General features: G+C 50.6%; 1 protein-coding gene across 1 annotated transcript in view; it reads right to left on the bottom strand.

The window, feature by feature from the left end:
• Positions 1 to 1,000: 1,000 nt before the first annotated feature.
• Positions 1,001 to 22,053, bottom strand: part of TBX5 (T-box transcription factor 5) — a 40,695-nt gene continuing 19,642 nt past the window's right edge. Inside the window, exons 7-8 of the mRNA XM_081288184.1 lie at positions 11,269 to 11,495; positions 1,001 to 1,884 (exon numbers count right to left, since the gene is read on the bottom strand). Coding sequence (XP_081144310.1) covers positions 1,310 to 1,884; positions 11,269 to 11,495 — 802 coding nt within the window. The 3' untranslated portion in view covers positions 1,001 to 1,309. The remainder of the gene's footprint in view (positions 1,885 to 11,268; positions 11,496 to 22,053) is intronic.

Consider the following 22,053-nt stretch of genomic DNA (forward strand, 5'->3'; position numbering starts at 1 on the left):
TTTCAAAAGCAAGAAAGCAAACATCATTCAGAAGAAAAAAGGGGGAAAAATTTTAAAAAAACACAAACTTGGTTTTTGAGTATCAATAAAATTAAAAGCTCTTGGTCAGCTCCCATGCTGGATTTCCTGTTATTACTTAATTAGAATTCCTATTTATAAATAAATAGTACCAGTAAAATATTACATCTGGGGACCCCTACAATAACGTCTTACTTACACACACATTTTTTTTAATACTGTTTTCTGCTGTCGATACACACAATTGAGTGTCGGCCTTTGGTGCTGGTGCGGATTCTTTGGAGCTCAACGGTGAGCAGATGTGGCCTCTTGAGGACCTGAAGATTCTGCTTTGCATCCCGTGGGTGGGCAGGACGCCTGGGGCTGACTTTGTTTGTTTTAATCGCAAAGAATATTTATGTGTTTTTTTTTTTTTTTTCTTGTCGGCACAGAGCTTGCTCTCTGCTTATCAGAGTCCTGCCCGCAGGTCAACCAGGGCTTTTTTAAGTTTTTTTTTTTTTTTTTCAAAGCAAGATTTCCGGCGGGGAAACCATAGGCCACTTTTTTAGCGACAGATGGCTGGAGAGACCCGGAGCTGGGGGTTGGTGGGACGGAGATCGGCCTGATCCCAAGTCCATCTGTGCAAGTCAAAGGCAAAATTGGGCACCAACGAGCTGGCAGAGGCAGAGACCAATGAGAAACCAGCCAGGGACGTGGGGACCTTCTGGGAGACATCACGCGGCAGAGGTAGGTGCTTCTCTCAGACAGAAGAGGAAGGCCAATGTTAAGTTTTAGGGCTGGTTTTTGCCCAGGGAATCCCGCAAGTGTCTATTTGGAATCTCCCTCCAATAAGGGACTGGGTCCCGTTAAGAAAATCAGAAGAAAAAAAAATATATTATTATTTATTATATAACAAAGTCGACATTAATACCGAGACAGCGCGAGGTTCTCAAGATCCACCAGGATGAGACACTCACTGAGCAGGATGTTCTGGAGCCTAAAAGAAGGCATCGGGAGACACGAGGGGGCCGAGGCGGCTGGTGAGGAGCGGGGAGCCTGCAGGCAAGTGACTCGGTCTTCTGTTGGTTTTTGAAGTTTGGAATCAAAATGACAGAGTCGGATTTTTTTTTTTTTTTTTTTTTTTTTTTGGATGATGGTTGGTTTGCAAGCTATTGATCGGATCAGCACCCGGGGGCCTCGAGTGCGAGGATGCAGAGTGGAAAACTCGTGGGGGGGGTCCTCCTTGCGCCCATCTCTCTCCCTCGCCCCTCTCCTCTCTCTCAGCAAATGCCTGCGGCAGGGCCACCCGGCTTCAGCTGTTCTCGCTCCACTCTGGCACCATGCCGACCCCGTGCACGGAGTGGTAGTGCTGGGGGGACAGGGTCCTGGGCACCCCGTGAGAGTACAGGAACTCGGGGGGCTGCAGGCTGCCAGGGGACTGGAGGCCAGTCTGAGGCCCACACTGCCTGACCACAGGCTGGTGGGCCACGGAGGTCTGGTGCTGAAACATCCCCTCTCCGAGCTGCGGGGAGCCGTGGTTGGCCATGCCGGCCAGCCTGGGGACCAGGGGCCCCGAGGTGAAGTGAGCCGAGAAATGCTGGTAGGGGATTCTGTCCATGGGCTGCACCGTGGTGACCGTGCAGCTGCTGTAGGAAGGCATGCTGGGCCACGTGTTGCAGCTGATGTCCTCCAGGCTGGGCACAGGCTCGCTGGGTGGCGCGGAGCTGGCGTACATGCAGGCCTGTCGCTGGGCCGACTCTGTCCTGTAGGAGGCGCTCAGGCCCTGCTGCTGTGGGTAGCTGGGGCGGTAGAAGGGGTCCTCTTCGCTGGGGGGTGTCTCCATGTAGGGCTTCTTGTAGGGGTGGTCTGCAGTGGAGCATTCCTCATCTGCGGAGACAGGGGGACAGGGACCTGTGAGACAGGGGCCAGTGGCCCGACAGCCAGGAGCAGAGAGGGCCTCTTGGCGACAGGACTGGAGAAGGTCAGCCCCAACCTCCGTTCTGAAGAGAAGAGGGAGCTGGCTGGTCCAGCGCTCAGCTGTGATGCTCTAAGTGAGCAGCCTGGCCCTTCTCAGCTCCGTGTCTGCATCTGGAAGATGGAAAGGTACAAGCAGCTCTTCCTACGCAGGGGGCAGAGGGGACCCTTGGGAAAATGTGGGTTAGGCATTGGCGTGAGGAGATGTTTGGTACAGTGTCACTATCCTCTTCTCTGCTCCCCAGCCTGTCAACTCCACAAAGATGGGACATTGGCTGACCTCTCCATCACCATGCACCCAGATGGATACCCGCTCAGGAATAATGCCATCGACAGTATCAATGTAACAACAAGAACACATTCGGTGCCTGTTCTGCCTAAGCATCCTCTAGGAGGTGACCCATTTAATCCTCCCAACAACCCGTAAGGTGCTTGCACTGTTAATCTTACTCTTTAGATGATGGAAAAGAAACGGAGGTTAAAAAACTTGCTCAGGGTCTCATATGGCTGATAAATGGTGCTAGACCCAAAGTAAACTGACTACCAAGTCCCCGGTCCCTGCTCCATGAAGAAGACATGCAGTCAATATTTGTGCAGTGGATGGATGGATGGATAGATGGATGGATGGGTCAATGGACAGGTGGATAGATAGATGGATAGATGAATAGGTAGGTCATGGATAAAAGGATGTATGGACGTATGGATAGACAGAAGGATGAATGGATGGATGGATGGGAGGATGAATAGATGGATATATGGATGGACACATGGATGGATGGATGGATGGATGGATGGATGGATGGATGGGCAGACTGAGGAATCAATGGACAGATGAATGGGTAGATGGATGGATGGACAGATGGATGGATGGATGAGGAATGGATGAATGGATGGATAGGTGGGTGGATAAATGGGTAGGTGGATGGATGGGTGGGTGGATGGATGGATGGATGGATGGACAGACTGAGGGGTCACTGGACAGATGAATGGGTAGATGGATAGATGGGTAAGTGGGTGGATGGATGAATGGAAAGATGTATGGATGGACAGATGGATGGATGTATGGACGGGCAGATGGCTCAATGGATGGTTGGATGAGGGGATGGATGGACTAATGGATAAAAGGATGGGTACCTGATGAATTCCCTTTCCAGACACCCTATGTAAGGAGGTCCCCAGTTAGTATTTGTTGAGTTGGTACAAGTTAAAGTGCTGCTGTGTCTTTACAAAACAGCTCACTTCCCTTCTCTATGCACCAGTCCGTCCCTGGTGTTAGATGGCGGGGATAGTTCTGTCTCTGAAAGAGGGTCTCCCCCAACCACTCCAGGCCATTGGCCCCTTTGGGAACTAACACAAGCACTGGGCTAGCTGTGCTGCTCCTGGGTGTCATCCTAAAGAACAGAAGCCAGCCTACTGTCACCACACAGGCCTGCCAACCACCAAGCAGCACCGTTCACAATGGCAAAGTTGCAGAACCAGCCTGGGTGTCCGCCCACAGATGACTGGATGAGAAACTGTGCTCTCCACACACGATGGAATTTGATTTAGCCACAAAGAAGAATGGCACTTGAGAGCATTATGTCAGACCAACAAGCCAACCTGGAAAGTTAAGGACCATGTGTTTTCTCTCCTGTGTGGAAGTGAGAGGGAAGAAAAGGTGGTGGTGGTGGTGGGGGGTGTCTCCTGCAAATAGAGACCACAGGACAGAGGAAGGAGGCAGGGAGGGTCATTGATTATTATTATATATTGTGTGCATACACAACAAATCCACAACTGTCCCACGGTTGTGTGTCATTATAGTGCACCAATTTTAAAATATGCGAGACCAGGCTGTCTCTGAGAAAAATACACTGAAATGTGACAGTGAAAGGGACACAGAGTTCTGCACACGACCTCAGGAGGTTCAAGGACCACTTCCAGCCTCCAGGAGAAGGGGCCTCGGACTTGCCTGTGACTCTTGTACTTGGTGCCTGCCTGAGCCCAGCAGGGCGGCCACCCTCAGGAATGACACTTGACCCTCACCTCACTGGGTGGTCAGGAACGAATAAGAAGGAGCACGGGTTTCCCTGGTGGGCATCATCAAGGGCAGCTCTGGTCACTGGGTGATGTGCCCATCAACCTCGAGGTAGAGCTACTCTAATCTCACAGTCACCCCTCAACACATCAGCATCATTCCTGTTTCTCAGAGGCAGACACTGACGCTCAGAGAAGGGACCTTTCCAAGGTCAGCCAGCCAGGAAGGAGCAGAGGCCAGGTCCGACTTCCTCTGCCTGCACACCTTGCCTCCAGGTCACCTAAGCATGCGACAGATGTTTACTGAGCTCCTACCAAGTGCCAGGTCGGCTGCCAGGTTCTGGAGAGGGGAGATGCCATCCTGGTCCCCGGGCACATGCCCGCCTGGCCTCACTCATCCTCCTGGAGGAGCTGAGTGGGGAGGCCTGGCCCTCTGAGACTCCAAATGTCACTCACTGGACAGAAACTCCCTGGGCTTTGGACGGGTACATAAAACAGCCCCCAACCCCGGGTTGAGAAGCTCGGCCTTGGGTTCCACCGTACACCTCCATTTGCAACGACCCCCCACGTGAGACCCACAGATAGGGTCGTCTGTACCCGCTGAATGACAAGCAGGTTTATTTTTTCAGCTAATGTCTTTCTGGAACACATCTGGGACCCATAGGGTGCCCAACAAATTGCACAAAATGAAAAGAAAAAAAGAAAGAAAAATGCGGTCACTCTTCCAGGTGCTCTGACGGTATGGTGCCAACCACCCAGATGTCTGAAGACATCCAGATGACATCCATCGCCTTTCAACCTGGTGTTCTTTTGGAGTCTCGAAGCCACCGAGGTACCCAGCTTGTTGGGGTCCTTGCTCCCGCCTGCCTTCTCTCCCCCCTTGCTCTCCTTCCTCCTCCACCCACCAGATCCATAAATTCTGCATGTTTTTCCATTGCTGCTGGGCCCGTAACCTTTGGTTTTTCTCACTAAGCCGGGGCGTTCCCCATTTCAATAATAGAAAGTGCAGCTGCAGGGTACCCTTGGCAAGAGAAAAAAAAAAAAAAAAGAAAAAACAAGCCTAACTAACCATCTCGAGTTTCTGATCCTTTTCCAGATTTGTAACAAGTCAAAAGAAAAAAAAATGGGGCGGGGGGATGGGGATCATAAGCAAAAGGCCGGAACACATTTTGGAAAATCGTAAAATCATACATTCCAGTCTTTAATATCCCCGTGATCCGATGCAGGGCCCTAAGGAACACTGGGTTGGCTTCTTGATGAAAGCAGGTCCCGGGCACGCCCCCCATTCCTCTCCATCCTCATCAGAATTTACAGAAATTCCAAAGCCAGGGTCCAGATTTCAGGTCAGTGATGATAAATGGGCAGAGTCTCTTGTGTTTATTTGGGTTATGATTTGGTGCCTCTCCTTCTATTGGCCAAATCCTGTTGGGCTTCCAGGGTTGGGGACTCGGCTGTCACCAAGCACCGACTCTCCTGACGAGGTGAAGCTACTGCTCAGCTCCAGAAAATATATATTGTGTGGTCAGTTATATCGCAACTCTCCTGGCCCCAACTGACTCTCTTGGATAACAGGGAAGTTCTTTCTGGTTCTGACCATCCAGTACAGCATTACATGGTGAAAAACCCAGTTCTTTGGATTTTTCTAGATGGTTTTGGTAGAGTAGCTTCAGTGATGAATCCGGAACACAGATTTTAAGGCACAGAACCATGGCTATGTGGTCATGGTTGAACCACTGGACCATTCCAATTTTAGTTCTTGACTGTAAATGGGATAATACCTGAGCTTCTTGTGAGGTTTAATTGAGATAATACTTGGGCTGTGCTGGGGTTGTGGCTCAGTGGTAGAGCACATGCCTAGCATGTGTGAGGCACTGGGTTCCATCCCCAGCACCACATAAAAATTAATAAACAAAATAAAGATATTGCGTGTCCATCTACAATTAAGAAAAATATAAAAAAAATACTTGGGCTAATGTAGTTTCTGTCTTCCTTGCACAAGAAGTCAGCAGAGAGCATTGAAATCTCTTGTGTGTTCAAATAATCACTTTCGCCTTTTTCCTCTTTTCCCTCTCAGAAGGCTGGACAGATGGTTCTCTGAAGGTCAGCGACTACCTGGAGGTATCTGGGCAGATTCCAGAGCTGAAGACTCACAAAGCTGCTTTTTAAATCACTAATCCCGTGGATCGAATCTGGTCACAGTGTCCAACTGGGGCATTCCCCTTCCTGATGGGGCTCATTCACTTGAAAGACCTTTGGCCCTTGGGGCATCTGTAAGTCAAGACTTCTGGCTCACAAAACAGTGCTCTTCCTGACACGTGGGGGTTTTCTGTCTTCATGCAACTCAGCATGCTCTGCCAACGTGAAGAGCAGCAACCTTGAACCCTGACTGACGGGCAGGCGGTGGGTGAACGGATGGATGGATGGACAGATGGATGGATGGACAGGTGGATGGATGGACAGGTGGATGGATGAGTGGACAGAGGAATGAATAGATGGATGGATGGATGGACAGGTGGATGGATGAGTGGACAGAGGAATGAATGGATGGACAGGTAGATGGATGGGTGGATAGAGGAATGGATGGATGGATAGATGGATGGACGGATGGATGGATGAATGGATGGATGGACAGGTGAATGGATGGGTAGATGGGTGGATGGGTGGATGGACAGGTGGATGGATGGACAGGTAGATGGATGGGTGGTCAGAGGAATGAATGGATGGATGGATGGACAGGTGAATGGATGGGTGGACAGGAATGGACGGATGGATGGATAGATGGATGGACAGATAGATGGACAGGTAGATGGATGGGTGGATGGTCGGATGGATGGATGGACAGGTGGATGGATGGATGGAAGAAGGAATTGTGTGTGTGTGTGTGTGTGTGTGTGTGTGTGTGTGTTTTCCCACGCTCTTAGCATTTGGGTTAAAATGGAAAGGACTAGAATGGAACTACAGGAAAATCCTCAACTAATGATCCAAAGACTCAAGTTCAAATGTCACCTGGTCACCATCTGAAATCATTCAATTCATCTGTTGGCTTAGTAACTCTCCCCCAGTGAGAATACAAGTTTCCTGAGAGCAGGGGCCCTTTCTCCTGGCCCTCGGCTTATTGAAAGTACCCAGCGCCGTGCCCAGTCCATAGCAAGTGCTCAATAAATATTTGTCTGATGAATTTCTGCCCCAGATCTACCACTCATCAACCACATGACCCTAGAATCTAACCCTGGCTCTCATCCTCTGTTTGGCCCCTCTGGCTCCGAGGGTCCAGTGAAGGAATGGCTGTGGAAATGCTTTCTAAAACACACACCACTGGGAAAAGGGACCCTGCAAAACCTCTCCAATAGCCGGCTCCCCTCCCTCTCTCAATCCCTGGCTACCCTTGGAATACCCTCTTCTGTCATTTGCTGTGCCAAGATCTTCATTAGGGTCATGTTGGGTTGCTAATGGGAGGGGGCCGAGGATCAGGGTGGGAGGGGGGAAGGACAAGGGCTCTCCCAGGCCCGGGTCCTGGATTTGTCTGAGTGGCATTGATAAAGGACCTTCCCGGCTTTTCTTTTCTTTTTCTTTCTTTCTTTTTTTTTTTTTTTTTTTTTTTTTTTTTGACTCAACCCACAGGGAGAGATAGTTTGGAGACAGCAGGGTCCACACACGAGGATGGCCTCTGGCCTGGCGGGCCCTTTGACATCTCCCTGGGCCCGGCTCCTGGGCTGGTTGGAGAGGAGACAGACAATGGGGGGAAGTCAGATAGCGGCCAGAGGGGGCGGGGAGCCACCCATGGAGCTATCACTTAACGGGAATCCCAAACTGGAAGGAAACCTTGGCTGATTCCTTATCACGGGCCCATGTGGAAGCCAATGATGAATTGCTATTTGTTGTCTCCCAGGCAGGACAGACAGAGTTCATCTGGAATGTTCCCTGTCACCGGGAGCTCCCTCTTCGGGAGAGCGGTAGGTGAGAGGGCAGAGGTTCCTAGAAAGGTGACGGTCCCCTCCAGGGTGCACACAGGGCGCATTCCAAGTCCACAGGCCTAGGTGGGCATCGTAGGCTGGGCCCCTCACTAGCTGGGTGACTGAGGCAAGTTCTCTGAGCTCCAGATTCCAAATCTCCAAATCGGGGCAAAGGCGACAATCCTTCACCGCGTTATCTGCAGCCAGTCACCGAGGCCTGATCCCACCCACACCTCCAGCTTCTCCCACACCCTGCTCTGGGCCACCATCTCATGCCTCTGAGCCCACCGCAGGTCCCTGGTATCAATTCTTGTCAATGAAAAGTGACTGCTTCCGAACGCAAAGAAAACCCTAGTCACGGCTCTCGAGGGCCACTCACCCACCCACGGGCAAGGGGAGCAGCTGAAACCCCTGATTCAAATGACCGGTGACACTGGCACAGAGCCGGTCCCTGCCCTTCCTCTTTGACATTTATCACCACTTTTCTCCAGAGTCGCAGATTTTTGGTCACTCCCCAGAGAGGGCAGGCTTCCTGCCCAAGGGGAGTACCTGGGGACACCCTCTCACCCTCTCACCTGCTCCCAGCCAGGTGGGGCTCACTCTCCGATCGCCCTCCCCGTATGACGCTCCAATCTGACATCCGTTAGCACCCAGGGCATCTCCTTGAGGGCACCCGACAGCAGTTTTAATTCAATAATGACCTGCATAACGTTTAAGCCACATGTACCGGCGTGAACTCTGGGACAGGGCTCCCGTACAGTGGGTGCCTCCGCGATCCTCATCTTGCACGCAGGCCCAGAAAGGGGAAGCCACTTGCCCTCAGTCACACAGCTTCAAAGAGTCAGCTACTTCGAAGATTTCTGCAATGAACCAACTGGCCACTCGAAGTTTTTAATCTGAGGCGCCTGCAAATACCCCAGGAAAACCAAATGCTCCCATAATCAAAGAGGGCTACGGTCCTTGCTTTCAAAGGCTCTCGCTCTACTCCCCGGGATGCCTTCATAAGGACACTGCTGTAAATATTGAATCTAAAATGGGTATTGGTTCTTTTTAACTTCTTCCTCCCCTTCCTCTGGACTGGCATTCATTTAATCGACAGAACTCCCTAATTCAAACCTGGTGAGCTTGAATCCGTACCATGGGACTCAGTCCCAAAGCAGGCTTCGGGAGGAAGAGGAAATCTGGAGAGTGTTGCGACGAGGAGTGGGAAGAGAGACAGGAGGGAGCCGGGGTGAAGCACACAGGCTCCAGATTTCAGTCCAGGTCTGGGTTCGAATTCTGCCTTCAGGAACTGGCGGGCACATCTTCCCACCTTCCCAACCTGAGCCTCCGCTTCCCAGCTAATCCCGGCAAAGGCTTGTGTTCCTGGTGTTCAAAGGCTTGTCCTGGGATCAAGAGAGGACGCCCTTCAGGAAAACACAGACAGGACCTCCGTGCAGGTCCCAAGTTGAGGGGGACATTCCTAAGCCCTGTCCCGGGCCTTGAGAGGCAGAGGCGTCTGCAGGTATGTTTCCAGGGCGTCCAGTGGCCGATGTGCTGGGAGTTGGGCCAGGGGCTGCTGGGGTGGTACTGTTCAGGCCTTCAAGATGCAAGGATGTGGGTGGACTCAGGCAAATCGGGAAGTCAGGCCTCCCCCAGGTCAGCTCTCCAGGCCCCCACTCGAGGATCAATGGTTGTTCTCCCCTCCTTCCAAATGCAAGACGGTGAATGTCAGAGAGCCTGGTGCTTTCCTCACAGAATCCCAGCTGCAGGGACAGACATCTGCCAAAGCACCCATTTCTATCGGGGCTCATGGGTGAGCTTTTTTTTTTTTCAAAAAACTCAGGCCCTGGTGGCTGGACTTCCAAAGTTGGCTACTGAGGCTCTGGGGTTACAACAGGCCTTAATAAGGACGAAGAGCAGAAGGTCTGCTACTCCCTGGGCTGACGGTGAGCCCACACAAGACACGCAGGATTGTACGAAGTCTTCATACGAAGCCGATCCGACAAGGCCTTCCACGAGCTCCAGCAGATGGTCTCATTTTTTTTTTTTTTAAGAGAGATGCAGTTAAGTAGGTCCATATGCACACAAACTTCCAGATACCAAATGTGGGTTCACCCCAATTGGTTCTGAAGACCACAGGTTGCAAGCCCTAGGGTACACTGTCCCGTGTATCCTTCCCTCACCCTGTCACCTCAGCGGGCCACCATCTCTTGGCTTCCTCCTGGGACTCAATTTTTGGGGTGATTATCTGCCCTTAGTTCATCACGGTTACCATCTATCTACAGGGTGCTCTGGGAGGCATATTCCCCCTTCACGAAGTGGGAAACTCAGGCTCAGGGAAGTTCAGACACCTTCCTGAAGTCACACAAGAAGCCAGAAGCAGAAGGGAGATTCGAACCCGTGTCTCTCTGGCTTGGCTGCCTGCACCTGTCTGTAGCTCACACCGAGCCAATGTGTACGGAAGCCCAATGCGGCCATGCTACCTAGGTCGGCCACTTTGATTCTGGCTCCCAAGAGATTTTCTTTGTTGGTGCTGGTAGGTGAGCCCTTGTAAGCCATTACTTCTCATACGACAAAGAAAAACACAGAGGGCTTCAGACACCAGCTGAAGTCACTTGTGGCTGTGTGTGAGAGAGAGAGAGAGAGAGAGAGAGTCCACCTGGGAGACACAGAGGAGGCCTCCAGAACTTCTAGAAGGTTCCCCCGGGAGCACAGCTGGGAGCCCATCCAAGGAACACCGGAAGCAACCTCTCTGCCCACCCGGGGGGAGGGCCACAGGAACCCCGCTCGCCCCTGCAGACCACATCTCTTCAGCAATTGGCAAGAATGGGCGGGTCTGGGACCGCAAAAGGGTATCTGAAGTACAACCTACGGGGCCGGGACACAGCTTAGTGGCAGAGAAGGTCCTTATCATGCTTGAGGCCCTGGATCACACCCCAGCACCAAACACATACACATACACACCCTAAAGGTTTTTGTTTTTTTTAAAAAAATGGATGTTGCAAAAGACATGTACTCTAATGTCACCTGTGTGGGAAGTGTCCTTTGAAGACTATTTATCTCTCTGTGTGTGTGTGATGCATGTAAGCTTGAGTAAGTGGATAAAATAGATCTGGACATTCCAAATACGTCTTCTTCAAGGAAAGGGCTAGAACGGAGAAACTCAGGTCCAGGGAGCCTTTAGTTTTACTTGCATGATCTGAATTTCTGACCATCTCCATGTATTTGTGTGTTGCTTGCGCCTTTCTAATCAATCAGTGTTAGCGTGCATGCCCCCACCCCCACCCAACCCCCCAAAGGAAGGAAGCGGCGGTGGGGGGGGCGAAGGTGGGGGGAGCTTTGTGCTCACCTTTCCTCTTGGTGCAATGGTAAATTTGGCTGTGCTCCTGGGGCAGCGGGTACGGGTTGGGTGGGGGCAGAAGGTCCTGGGAGGGGCCGGAGATCCCATTCTCACACTGGTACTGGGACCCTAAGTTGGACGAGGTGGAGAGAGCTCGAGGTTCACTGCTGAAGGGACTGTGGTTGGAGGCCACTTTCTGCCTCACGGTGCTCCTGGGAACCACAGGGTATTCTTTACTGAAAGAGAGAAGACGGGAAATAATGTTTATCGGTGCATTGATACAGAGGCCTCTGCCAGCTAAGCCACAGAGTAAAAGAATCCACCTGAAAAGTCATTAGGAAAATAAGCAAAAGGGTCTCTCATGAGCAAAGCAGCCGAATTATGTTCGTGTGCATTGTATTCTGAAAAGCCACACCTGGGCACTAATTTTCATGTCTTATACATTAGGCAGGTAAATTTGGGAGAAGTTCTCTAGATATCAAAAAGGCCAATGGGCACCCCCAGGTTAAGAACCCCTCTTTACCATCAATAAGCACACAAAGCCTTTTGAAATATTTTCACCTAGTCTACCATCTTTGAACTCCCTAATTCAAGAGCCAGATGAACTGAGCAGTGGCCTACACTCCACCTTGGGGTGTCCACCTTTAAAATGGGACTGAGGTTTTTCTTTGCCCTGAGTGAGTTAAGAATGGTAGCAGACCACCTAGGATGGCCAGGTGTGACCTTAGGTTACTCTAATCTGGACACAGTCCCACTTGCATCTTAGGATTTCCTTTTGAGCTACTGTCCCTCTGTCCCCTCTGGTGTACCAATGCTCTCCGTGGCATCTGCAAAGTAGGGAAGATAAGCATCCCTGGTTCAAAGGGTGGCTGAAGGAAGAAATGAGCTGAGAGTGAAAAAGATTCAGAAATGTCCACGGCATACAGGAGGAGCTGAGCAAGTGGTCACCTTCATCACAATCGCCCTTGTTTTAGGTGGAAAGAGGAGAGGGAGAGAGAAAAGAGAGAGAGAGAGAGAGAGAGAGAGAGAGAGAGAGAGAGAGAGAGAGGACGATGAGAAACAGCACAGGGTCCAGGATGAGATGGAGTCAGATCCAGGTGTCTTCTGAGTCACTCATGGGGGCACCCCTCGAGACACAACCCCGCTCAGCAGCAGCGTCCACAGGAAGCTGAATGTAATAAAAACCTAGTGACATTATATGTACAGCATCCTGCAAGGTACTCAAACCCGGTCCTCCATCTTCCCCCACCACCAGCCTTCCAATCAGGCATGTCCCTAGAAAACTTCAATAAACATCACCTCTGGGAAGGAAGAGGGGGTGCTAAGCAATACCAGGAGCCCTGTCGGGAACGAAGCAGGTGGGGGATGAACTGGGGGAGGTGGGTTGTAAGAGAGGTGGGAGGAGGGGGCAGACAAAGGAGACACATATTCTTCCTTCGCTTCTTTTCTAGTTGTTTTGAAATATATCATACTGTGTCCTATACCGTCATACAAGTGTGTGTCAAATAAGTTTTTAAAAATTAAGTTAAAAGAAAATAGGGAACACGCCCGTAATCCCAGCAGCTCAGGAGGCTGAGGCAGGAGGATTGTGAGTTCAAAACCAGCCTCAGCAGCTTACTGAGGATCTAAGCAACTCAGCGAGACCCTGTCTCTAAATAAAATATAAAAAAAAGGGCTGGGGATATGGCTCAGTGGTTAAGCACCCCTGGATACAATCCCCAATACCAACAGGGGAAAAAAAAGACGATGAAAAGAATCATCCAAGTGTGTAAAAAGAAAACATCCTTACCCCCCACGTTCTCACACTCATAGGGACTGCGGTCTACCAGCATCTAGGCAGAGCATTTATAATGTGCATATATTCCTATATCAACACTCAAAACACTCAAAAATATTTTGATAGCTGTATTTCAACATAATTGGCTTCCTTTGCAACCTGTGTGTTTTATTCTGTGCACTTAACTGCATCATCCTAAGAAGCCATCCCCAAGGCCCATGGCACTGAGCAGGTTAAGAAGTCTGCCCCAGGAATTCACCTCAGGAAATCCCAATCCTCAGTCAATCACGATGTTTGCCATGACCTCAAACCAGACATTGTTCAACTAAAACATTTTTTTAAATTAATTTTTTGCTGGGCACAGTGGCACATGCCTGTCATCCCAGTGACTCAAGAGGCTGAGACAGGAGGATCACAAGTTTGAGGCCAGCCTCAGCAACTTGGCAGGACTCTTTCTTAAAATGAAAAATAAAAAGGACTGGGGCATAGCTTAGTGGCAGCCCTGGGTTCCATCTCCAGTACCAAATAAAAAAAAATCATTAAATCAACTTACATTCAAAGTTTAGACTTACTATAAGCAATTGATATCTGTGAAATTAAATTATGGGCTTATGGTACTTACAGTTCCTCTAATGCAATTATAACAAATGCTTCCTTTAATTAAAATTGAGGAGTACACTTGACATGGCCTCATGTGCAAAGACCTACACGGGAAACATTCCCTAGGGTGGTGTGCAGCCCATTTCATGCTGCAATCCCGAGGAGCTGGTCTCATTTCTGTCCCCGTATCATAGAGTCAAAAACCGAGGCCCAGGAAGATGAGACACTTTGTCCAAGGTCACAGAGCTAATGGCAGACACAACCAGCATTCCAATCCAGTCGCCCCTAAGAATTTCTCTATGGTCTCCTAATTACTTCTTTCAGTATTTAAAGCTTAGCTCAGGGCTCCAGGCTCCCTGCTCCTGCCCCTGGGGGTTGTCACCATGCCCGCCCTGTGCCCATGCCTTTGTTTGTCATGGGAAAGCTCAGAGCATCCAGGCGGGAACACGGGTGAGCCTTCCAAGTTTCCATGAGACAACAGGCTCCTCAGACGACACCCAGGGGTCTCCCAGCTGAGCTTCCCGGGGGGGAGGGGGGGGGGCTTGTGCCATCACAGACCCAAAGTTGGAGCCATCCTGAGCGGCCACTCATCAGAATCCAGCCAGGGGGACCAAGAGGCTAAAAGGAATGAAATTAGCTTTCTAGCCCTGGCTTTGTGGTTTCAGCTACGTAATGGAAAAAAGAAGAAGAAGAAGAAGAAGAAGAAAAATTACCCTCATAATAAAACACTACAAAAGTTGTCAAATCTCGCGGGCAATTCTATTTGGGTGAGCTGAGGTCAAGCGCTGGGCTGTCAGGGCTCCAGGAGGAAGGAGGGAAATCTCTTTGGGTTTTATATTTTTAATGAGGATGGTTATTTTTTTTAATTAAAGAAAATAACCCCGGGGGTGGGGGGGGAACTATGCTGGCTGAGGGAATTTACAAGAGAATGTATCAATGGATTCCGTGGAATTCTCCAGTCCAATGCTGCCAAATGGCAAATCCCCTCGCTGAACGGCCAAACCCTGCTTTTGATTATGAGCACTCCCAGAAGTGAGAGAGGAGGTCGCACAGCAACCACTTGCCCCTAGCAGCTTGCTCCCCTCTAAGGAGCTTGAAACATCATCCCGCCTGTCAATCAAGAGCATCTTTCTCAAATGCCCACAGTGCAGTTGTTCCAAGTTCACCTGGCAGATGTCAAAATGGCAGCCTGGAGTTGATGATAGAAGCAAAGGGAAGGAAATATCCCAAGGGACAGGAGTGAAGGGATTTTGGCTGGGTCCATCGATGGACAAGTCCAAGGGACCACATTAGTACCAGAACAGTGGAAACCTCTCAAGACCTTGGGATGCACCTCTACAGCTTCAGAGCGTCCGCGCAGAAGCAAGCACACGGAGAATTAAATGGGGAGTCAAAAAGTCTTGGTGGGTCTGGGGACACAGGCAGCCCCAGGGACAGTTTCACATCATTGTCACCACTGTCTCCTTCCTCCTCCTTCAGAAGCTTCGACTGTTGGACTTAAGTGCTTTCCCTCATCTGATCCTGGAAAGAACCTCATTCCATGCATATGGTTAAGCTTACTTGAGAGAGAAGGAAATGCAAGCTCAGAGAGGTTCAGCAATCACACAGCTGAGGCAAGGGAAAGCAGAACATCACCCAGATCAGTCTTGTTCCAAAGCTCCTGCCAACTCACTTACACTTGATAATAAAGTAACCCTGCTTGCACACACCAATTGTGTGCCAAACACAACCACCCTGCTGCATGAAGCCCTCCGTGATAAGGGAGCTGGAGACCGGCTACACCCGCTGGTTCCTTCTATGTGAGTGGAAACTTGGGTTCACCCGTGTCAAATCCCAGGCCCTCTGTGTGTCAACCATCTGCACCCACATCCCACGGACCAGCGCTGATCCGGGTCCCCAGTCCCTCCCTGGACTCTCCCTGGGTATCCACACAGAAGACCAGCCTCTCACCCCCGCCCCTTCACATTCTGCTCCACGTGAGCGGGTGCCCTGAATCACGCCATTGTCGCCGGGTCTGGGTTGTAAAACGTTACAAGGGAAGATTGAAATCTTGGGCCAGCAGGTTCCCGGGGCCTGCGCGCTAACGAACACCCCGGAGCGCGGTCCCGCCGCCGCCTGAAAGGCCTTTTCACGGGAGCAGGTGGCGGGGTGCTAGCGAGTTGGGGGTTTCTGTTTTGTTTTGCTTTTCCCAAAACTGCTGGCAGCGCGAGCCCGAGGACTGTGCAAGCCCTGTTCTCGGGAGCCTCCTCCACCCTGCGCTCTCATCGGGGGCTCCAATTAAAGGGGGGCAAAGGGGGGCGGGTCCTGCAGCCCCTGAGAGCCTCCCTGATTTATTAACCGCTTCCAATGGGCTGCAGGTGACACGAGTCCCGTTGCACACGCGTGGACGCTTGGACACCGCAGGAACCCGGGAGAGCGCACCCCGGGGCTGGATTTAACCCTGTGCAATTAAAAATCAGCTCCTTCTTTCGCGCCTGCAAAGCGCCTCCCATTACTTCACCACACAGTTCTGCACCCCACGTCCAGCAGGCTGCGCGGAGCAGGGGACCCTCTGGCCGCCCCCTCCCAGAACCAGGCGGCACAGAGAGGGCGGATGGATTTCCCCAGTGTTGATTCCACCAGGCACATATTTTGTGAGGGTTGCCAAGAAACGCCAAAGCACCCCCTCTGCCACAGCTTGTGACAACTTTGGGACCCTGTAGTTAGATCTCTAAATAACATCCATCAGGGCGGGAGCTTCAAGGTCACACTGGTCAGATGTGGCCACTGGCTGGATAGATTCTTTTTCTCTAAGCCTTAGTCTTCTGTCTGTAAAATGGGGCTGGGGGCAGTGGGCCCGGAGGATTAGCACGGAAGGAAGGACACATTGGCTTTATCCACACCCGCTGGGAAATCCCATTGCACTATGTTCAGGCAGTGAGCGCCTCTTACCTTTGGAGGACTTCAAATGTTCTAGAAAGACCCTCAAAGAGCAAACACGGTCAGCTTGTCAGGGGTTCATTTTCGCATCAACTATTCAAAGGGCGTCTGCAATTTCAAAAATGATTTTTGCAAACACAACCGAGGCAGCTCTGAGATCCTGGGCGGGGGCAGGGGATCCTGGACCAAGCTGTTTGGATGGTCCATGACATCTCCCTTGGTCTCAGCGTCTCCATTTGCAGAATGGAGGAAACAAGCATCATCTCACACAACCGGGTGAGCCCCTGGGTTTAAAGCTGGATGGGAAACTGTAGACAGAAAAGGTCAATTGGAGCTATTTTTTTTTTTTTAGCTGAATTTTTGATGAGTTGAGAGTAAGAGTTCATCCCTTGCCGGCTCTCTAGCTCCCTACAGAGCCGCTCAGTACTTTATAGAGTCTCTTTTTAACAGTTCTACCAAATTTAACTGTGTCTTCATTTTATTCCTTTTTTGTTATTTATATAGTTTTGGAAGGATGGGCCAATGGTGGTGGACAGTGGTGGACAGGCACCTTCTGGAAGCTAGATGGTTGGAAGAGGCTGGCCTAAGTGACCTTTCCCAAACTCCTTCTTGTATCCAAAAGGATTGTCTGAAGCCTTTCTTTGTTTTGGGGAGCGGGGGGGGGATCATGTGGGGGCCCCTTGGTCATGCTGAGAATGTCTGCTTCAAAAGATGACCTTGGAAACAGCACCCAAACAACACTTTGGACTGATGTCAAATGTTCTGGGGATTCCTGCAGAAATCCATCACCCCTCAAAAGAAAGGACCCTACAATGGAATGGATCTCTTGAAAAATAAAATGTTAACGTGAGGGTGTTGGCTGAGGAGGCCCGGGGGGCGGGGGTCAGGATGCAGAGGGGAGAATAGGGAAGGACGAAGTGGGGAAATCTCTCCAGGAGATTATGTCTCAAATTTGGCTGCACAAGGCATTCACATAAGGAATTAAAAACATGGACACCCAAATTTGCCCCCCAAAGGGTCTGAGGTCATTGTTCTGGGATGCAGCCTGGACACTACATTTTGAAATTCCCCAGGAGGAAAAAAAGTACGCACTCTGTATGACTCTGTGCATATGAAATTCGGTAACAGACAAAACTACCCCATAGTGAAGAAAGGTCAGAATGTGCCCTGGGTGAGGAGGAGCAGCCCGGAGTGAACAGGAAGGGAACATTGTGGGGAGAAGGGAGGGGTCTATATTCTGGTTGCACCTTGGGTTTCACAAGGATGGACATTTGTCACAAAGTGACGAGTGAACTTAAGATTTCTGTGTGTGTCTCTTTGTGTCAACTTAACCTAAAATAATGAATCGTGAATAAAAGCCAGGTCCCACTACACACACACACACACACACACACACACACAAACTGCTAATGAGGCACATGCTGAAGTGTTTAGGGAGGAAATGTAATCATGTTTGCAACTCAGCTTGAAATGCATCAATAAAAATCAAAAGGATGGGCGGACAGATGGACAGAGGGATGAAGGGGTGAATGGATGGAGGGAGACATCCATATGTGACAGATAAATCTGTAGCAAAATGTTAATTGTAGAATCCAAGCAGTGTGTCTAATTTTTCCACATTTTCTAGGTGTCTTAAATGTTTCAGAATAAAACCTCAGAAAGCACTTGTTGAAGGGCAGCTTCCAACCTGTCCCCAGAGCCACCGACACGGCACCTCTAAGGGGAGATTGCAGAAATCTGCTTTCTAACGAGCTCCCCAGGTAAGCGTGATGTCACCAAAAGTTTGAGAAATGTTTAGCATGCTCGAGGCCCTGGGATCAATCCCCAGCACTGCAAATAATAATAATAATAATTATTATTATTATAGAAGAAGAAATTTAAAATGGGCAAGGACCTTCTCCAAAGAAGACATACAAATAGTCAACGTATGTGAAAAAAAAATACTCAGCTTCACTGTTCATCAGGAAAATGCAGATCAAACCCTCAAGGAGATGTCACCTCACACCTGTTCGGGTAGCTACTGTCAAAACAAAGGAAGATAACGAGTGTTGGCAAGGATGTAGGAAAAGGGAACCCTTGTGCACTGCTGGTGGGAATGTGAGCTTGGCATGGCCATTATAAAAAACATCATGGAGATTCCTCAAAAATTTAAAAATAGAGTAACCATGTGACCAGTAATCTCTGTACTGGGTCTACATCCAGAGGAAATGAAATCAGCATGTTAAAGTGACTTCTCCACCTCCCACATTCATTGCAACACTGTTCACCATAGCCAAGAAGGGGAAACAACCTCGACGCCCATCATCAGATGAGTAGAGAAGGAAAACGGGGTATGCAGACAGGGTGGAATACTATATAGCCTTAAAAGAGAAAGAAATCCCCTCACTGAGACAGCATGAGCAAACAAACCAGAAAGATCCACATTGTGGGATCTCACTCCCATGTGGAAATGTAAAATAGCCCAACTCCAAGCCGCAGAGAGAAGGATGGTAGTTTCCAGGGGCTGGGGGAAGAGGGAAATGGGGAGAAGGTGGTCTAGAGACACCAAGTTCCGACTGTGCAGAAGGAATACATTCCAGAGGTCTCCAGTACAGTGTGTGAATATAGTTAACCACACTGTCATATGCTTGAAATTTACTAGAGGGGTAGGGCCTAAGTGTTCCCACCACACACACACACACACACACACACACACACACACTGCTAACTAGGTGAGTGATGAGGAGATAATTAGCTTGATTGTGGTGACTTTTTTCACAATGTGTCTGTTTATCAAAATATTAAGTCGTATACCTTAAATAAATACCATTTTGTTAATGATATCTCAATAAAGGTGGAAGATGTGGCTATGGGCGTGAGCGAGCCGTTCATAGCAGGGTCCCTGGGCAGGGGTGGGTGGGGAGGTGGTGGGGGGACCCTATTGCGGTGGTGGCTATTCTGAGCATCCTTGCCCCGGACCCTCAACATGGTGGAATCCCTCGGACAAACCCCAGCTGTCCAAAGTCCCTTGCTTGGGGCTTGGCTTCTCTTGCCTTGCATAACTGCACACCTCCCTGAGCCAGGCGGCTCAGCACAATTGCAGCCACCACGGGTGTGAATGGAGTCTCCAGAACTCAGCCCTGGAGATAGCTTTGCATGGGGGGGTGGGGGCATCTGGAACTGCTCATCAGCACAAGACTGACAACACTAGAGTGCAGAGCCCTGGATTGGAAAACTGATCATTTGTGGTCAGAACCTGAAGATTTAGATGAGGAAGAAAAGGATCAAGGAGGGAGGGTCCTAGGGAGGGACTTTTACCTTTGAGGGATCCCGGGCCCATGAATCCCTGGAAATTGTTTGAATTTTTTTTCTATTTATATCTTATGAACTTTTTAGAGGGTCTCTTGCTTTAACTGGATTTTCAAAAGGGGTCTCATATCCAGACCAGGAAGCTTCCCTACAGGAACCGGGGGGGTGGGGGTGGGGGCGGTGAGAAAGGTCTGTTTCCAAGGTGGCCTTGTCTAGAGGCTGGACTAAGCAACAGGGCACTGGTTTAGCTGAGAGGTTCTGGACGCCAGACTCCCCCATGACTCTCTGATTGGCTGGCTCGAAATCCAACAAGATAAGGGGGAGCCCTCAGGTACCCCGCTTTGAGGACTGCTCCCCCCAATGCATTGGCAGCTCAGGAAAAGAATAAGGAGGTTCAGGTAGCTTTATCCTTCCATGAAAATCTGAGGCCATCCAAGTTCCCCAAAGGTGACATCGCCTCAATCTCATTCCCCACTTCCTGGAATGCTGCAAAAATACAGGATGAGCATTCTAATCCCAAACCCCCCAAATGCTCCAAAATCTAGAATTTTTTTGGTTCTGGGGGTTGAACTCAGGGTTGCTCTACCACTGAGCTACATCCCCAGTTCAGCCCTTTTCCTTTTTTATTTTTTTAAATTTTGAGACAGGGTCTCACTGAGTGGCTGAGGCTGGCCTTAACATGCGATCCTCCTACCTCAGCCTCTCAAGGCCCCAGGATTATAGGCATGCACTACTTACTACCCCCACCTCTGCCTCAAAATCCAACATGCTGACATGATTCCACAAATGGAAAATTCCACCCTGACCTCGTGTGACAGGCTGCAGTCAAAACAAGGTGCAGGGGCAGGGGGTGTGGCCCAGTGGCCTTGCATGTGCAAGGGCCCGGGTTTCATCCCCAGCCCTAACACAATAAAGCCACCGGTGCACCCAAATACTGCCCAAACTCAGCACCAGGCTCTGTGGACGAGACGTGCATGGAACACAAATGAAGATCACATTGAGACTTGGCCTCATCCCCAAAATGGCTTATTATGCATAATCGGATATTCCAAAATCCATCAAAACCCCAAACCTGGAGCACTGCTGGCCCTTGGCACTTCGGATAAGGGACGCTAAGCCGTGCTGCTTGGACTCCTTGTGAAGGCAGCGAGAAGGACCAAGGGGCAGCACTCTGGGTTTGGTTTGTCATTGTGAGGATCTAAGTGGTCCCTGGCATCATGAAAAGGGGACCCTGTCCACCCTGAAGAAGCCAAGCTCGAGTCCAGGCCCTGCATCTCCACCAGTTGTATGGCCTGCTTCAGGTTCTCAACACCTGACAGCAATTGGGAGTCCCTCTGGGCCGCCTCGGCCCTGTGCTGCTGGCCCGGCTCATTCTTTGGACAGTCCCCTCTAGACAGAGGAAGAATCCTTGTCCCTTGTCCCTCCTCCTTGAATACGGGCCACCTGAGTGAGCCATCCTCCATTAACAGAATGTACCTGGAGTGATGCCAAGTGGCTTTGGAAGTGAGGCCAGCAAAGGACATTCGGCTTCCGCCATCATGGAAGAAGTCTGCGCACCCTGGGTCCACGTGCTGGAGAAGCCACGTGCACCGGCTCTAGTGACCAGCCGGCTGAGGTTCCCACAGAGGGCCAGCAGGGAATGTGAGCCCCAACAGGAGACCACGGGGGCTGGCCTTGGCCTTGTCCCCCCTCCAGCTCTGTGTCCGCCAACGCCCAGCCCGCGAGCCCTGCCCAGCTGATCCACAGATCTGGAGCCCCTGGTCTCCTGTGACTGCTGGCCCCTCACACGGCCGTGCTCAGCGCATATGTAAGGGGCACCATGGGGCCCACAGACTGCCACTTTATGGTACCTGGGCAGCGTCAGCCTGAACCTCTATCCCTTTAGTAGGCTGCAGATGCACTGGAGGAAGCTGGGGGACCCCGAGGCCCTGCTTTGTCTGGCCTTGATCTGGTGTCACGCTTGGAGAGCAGGACAGGATAGGCTTGAGGCCAGGGCCTCGCAGCTGGCTTGCTGGGTCACTCAATGATCTGGATAAGAGTCCCTCAAAGACCCATATTATTAAAGGCTTGGTCCCCAGCCTGAGGCCCTATTAAGAAGAGGTGGGACCTTTAAAAGGAGGGGCCTAACAGGCAGAAGTTTGGTCGCTGGAAGAGTGTTCTTGAAGGGGACAAGGGCCCCCAGCCCTTTCCTCTCTCTGGGCTTCCCATGG

Source organism: Spermophilus citellus (assembly GCF_964194105.1).
Source record: "Spermophilus citellus genome assembly, chromosome: 3".
NCBI lineage: Eukaryota > Metazoa > Chordata > Mammalia > Rodentia > Sciuridae > Spermophilus > Spermophilus citellus.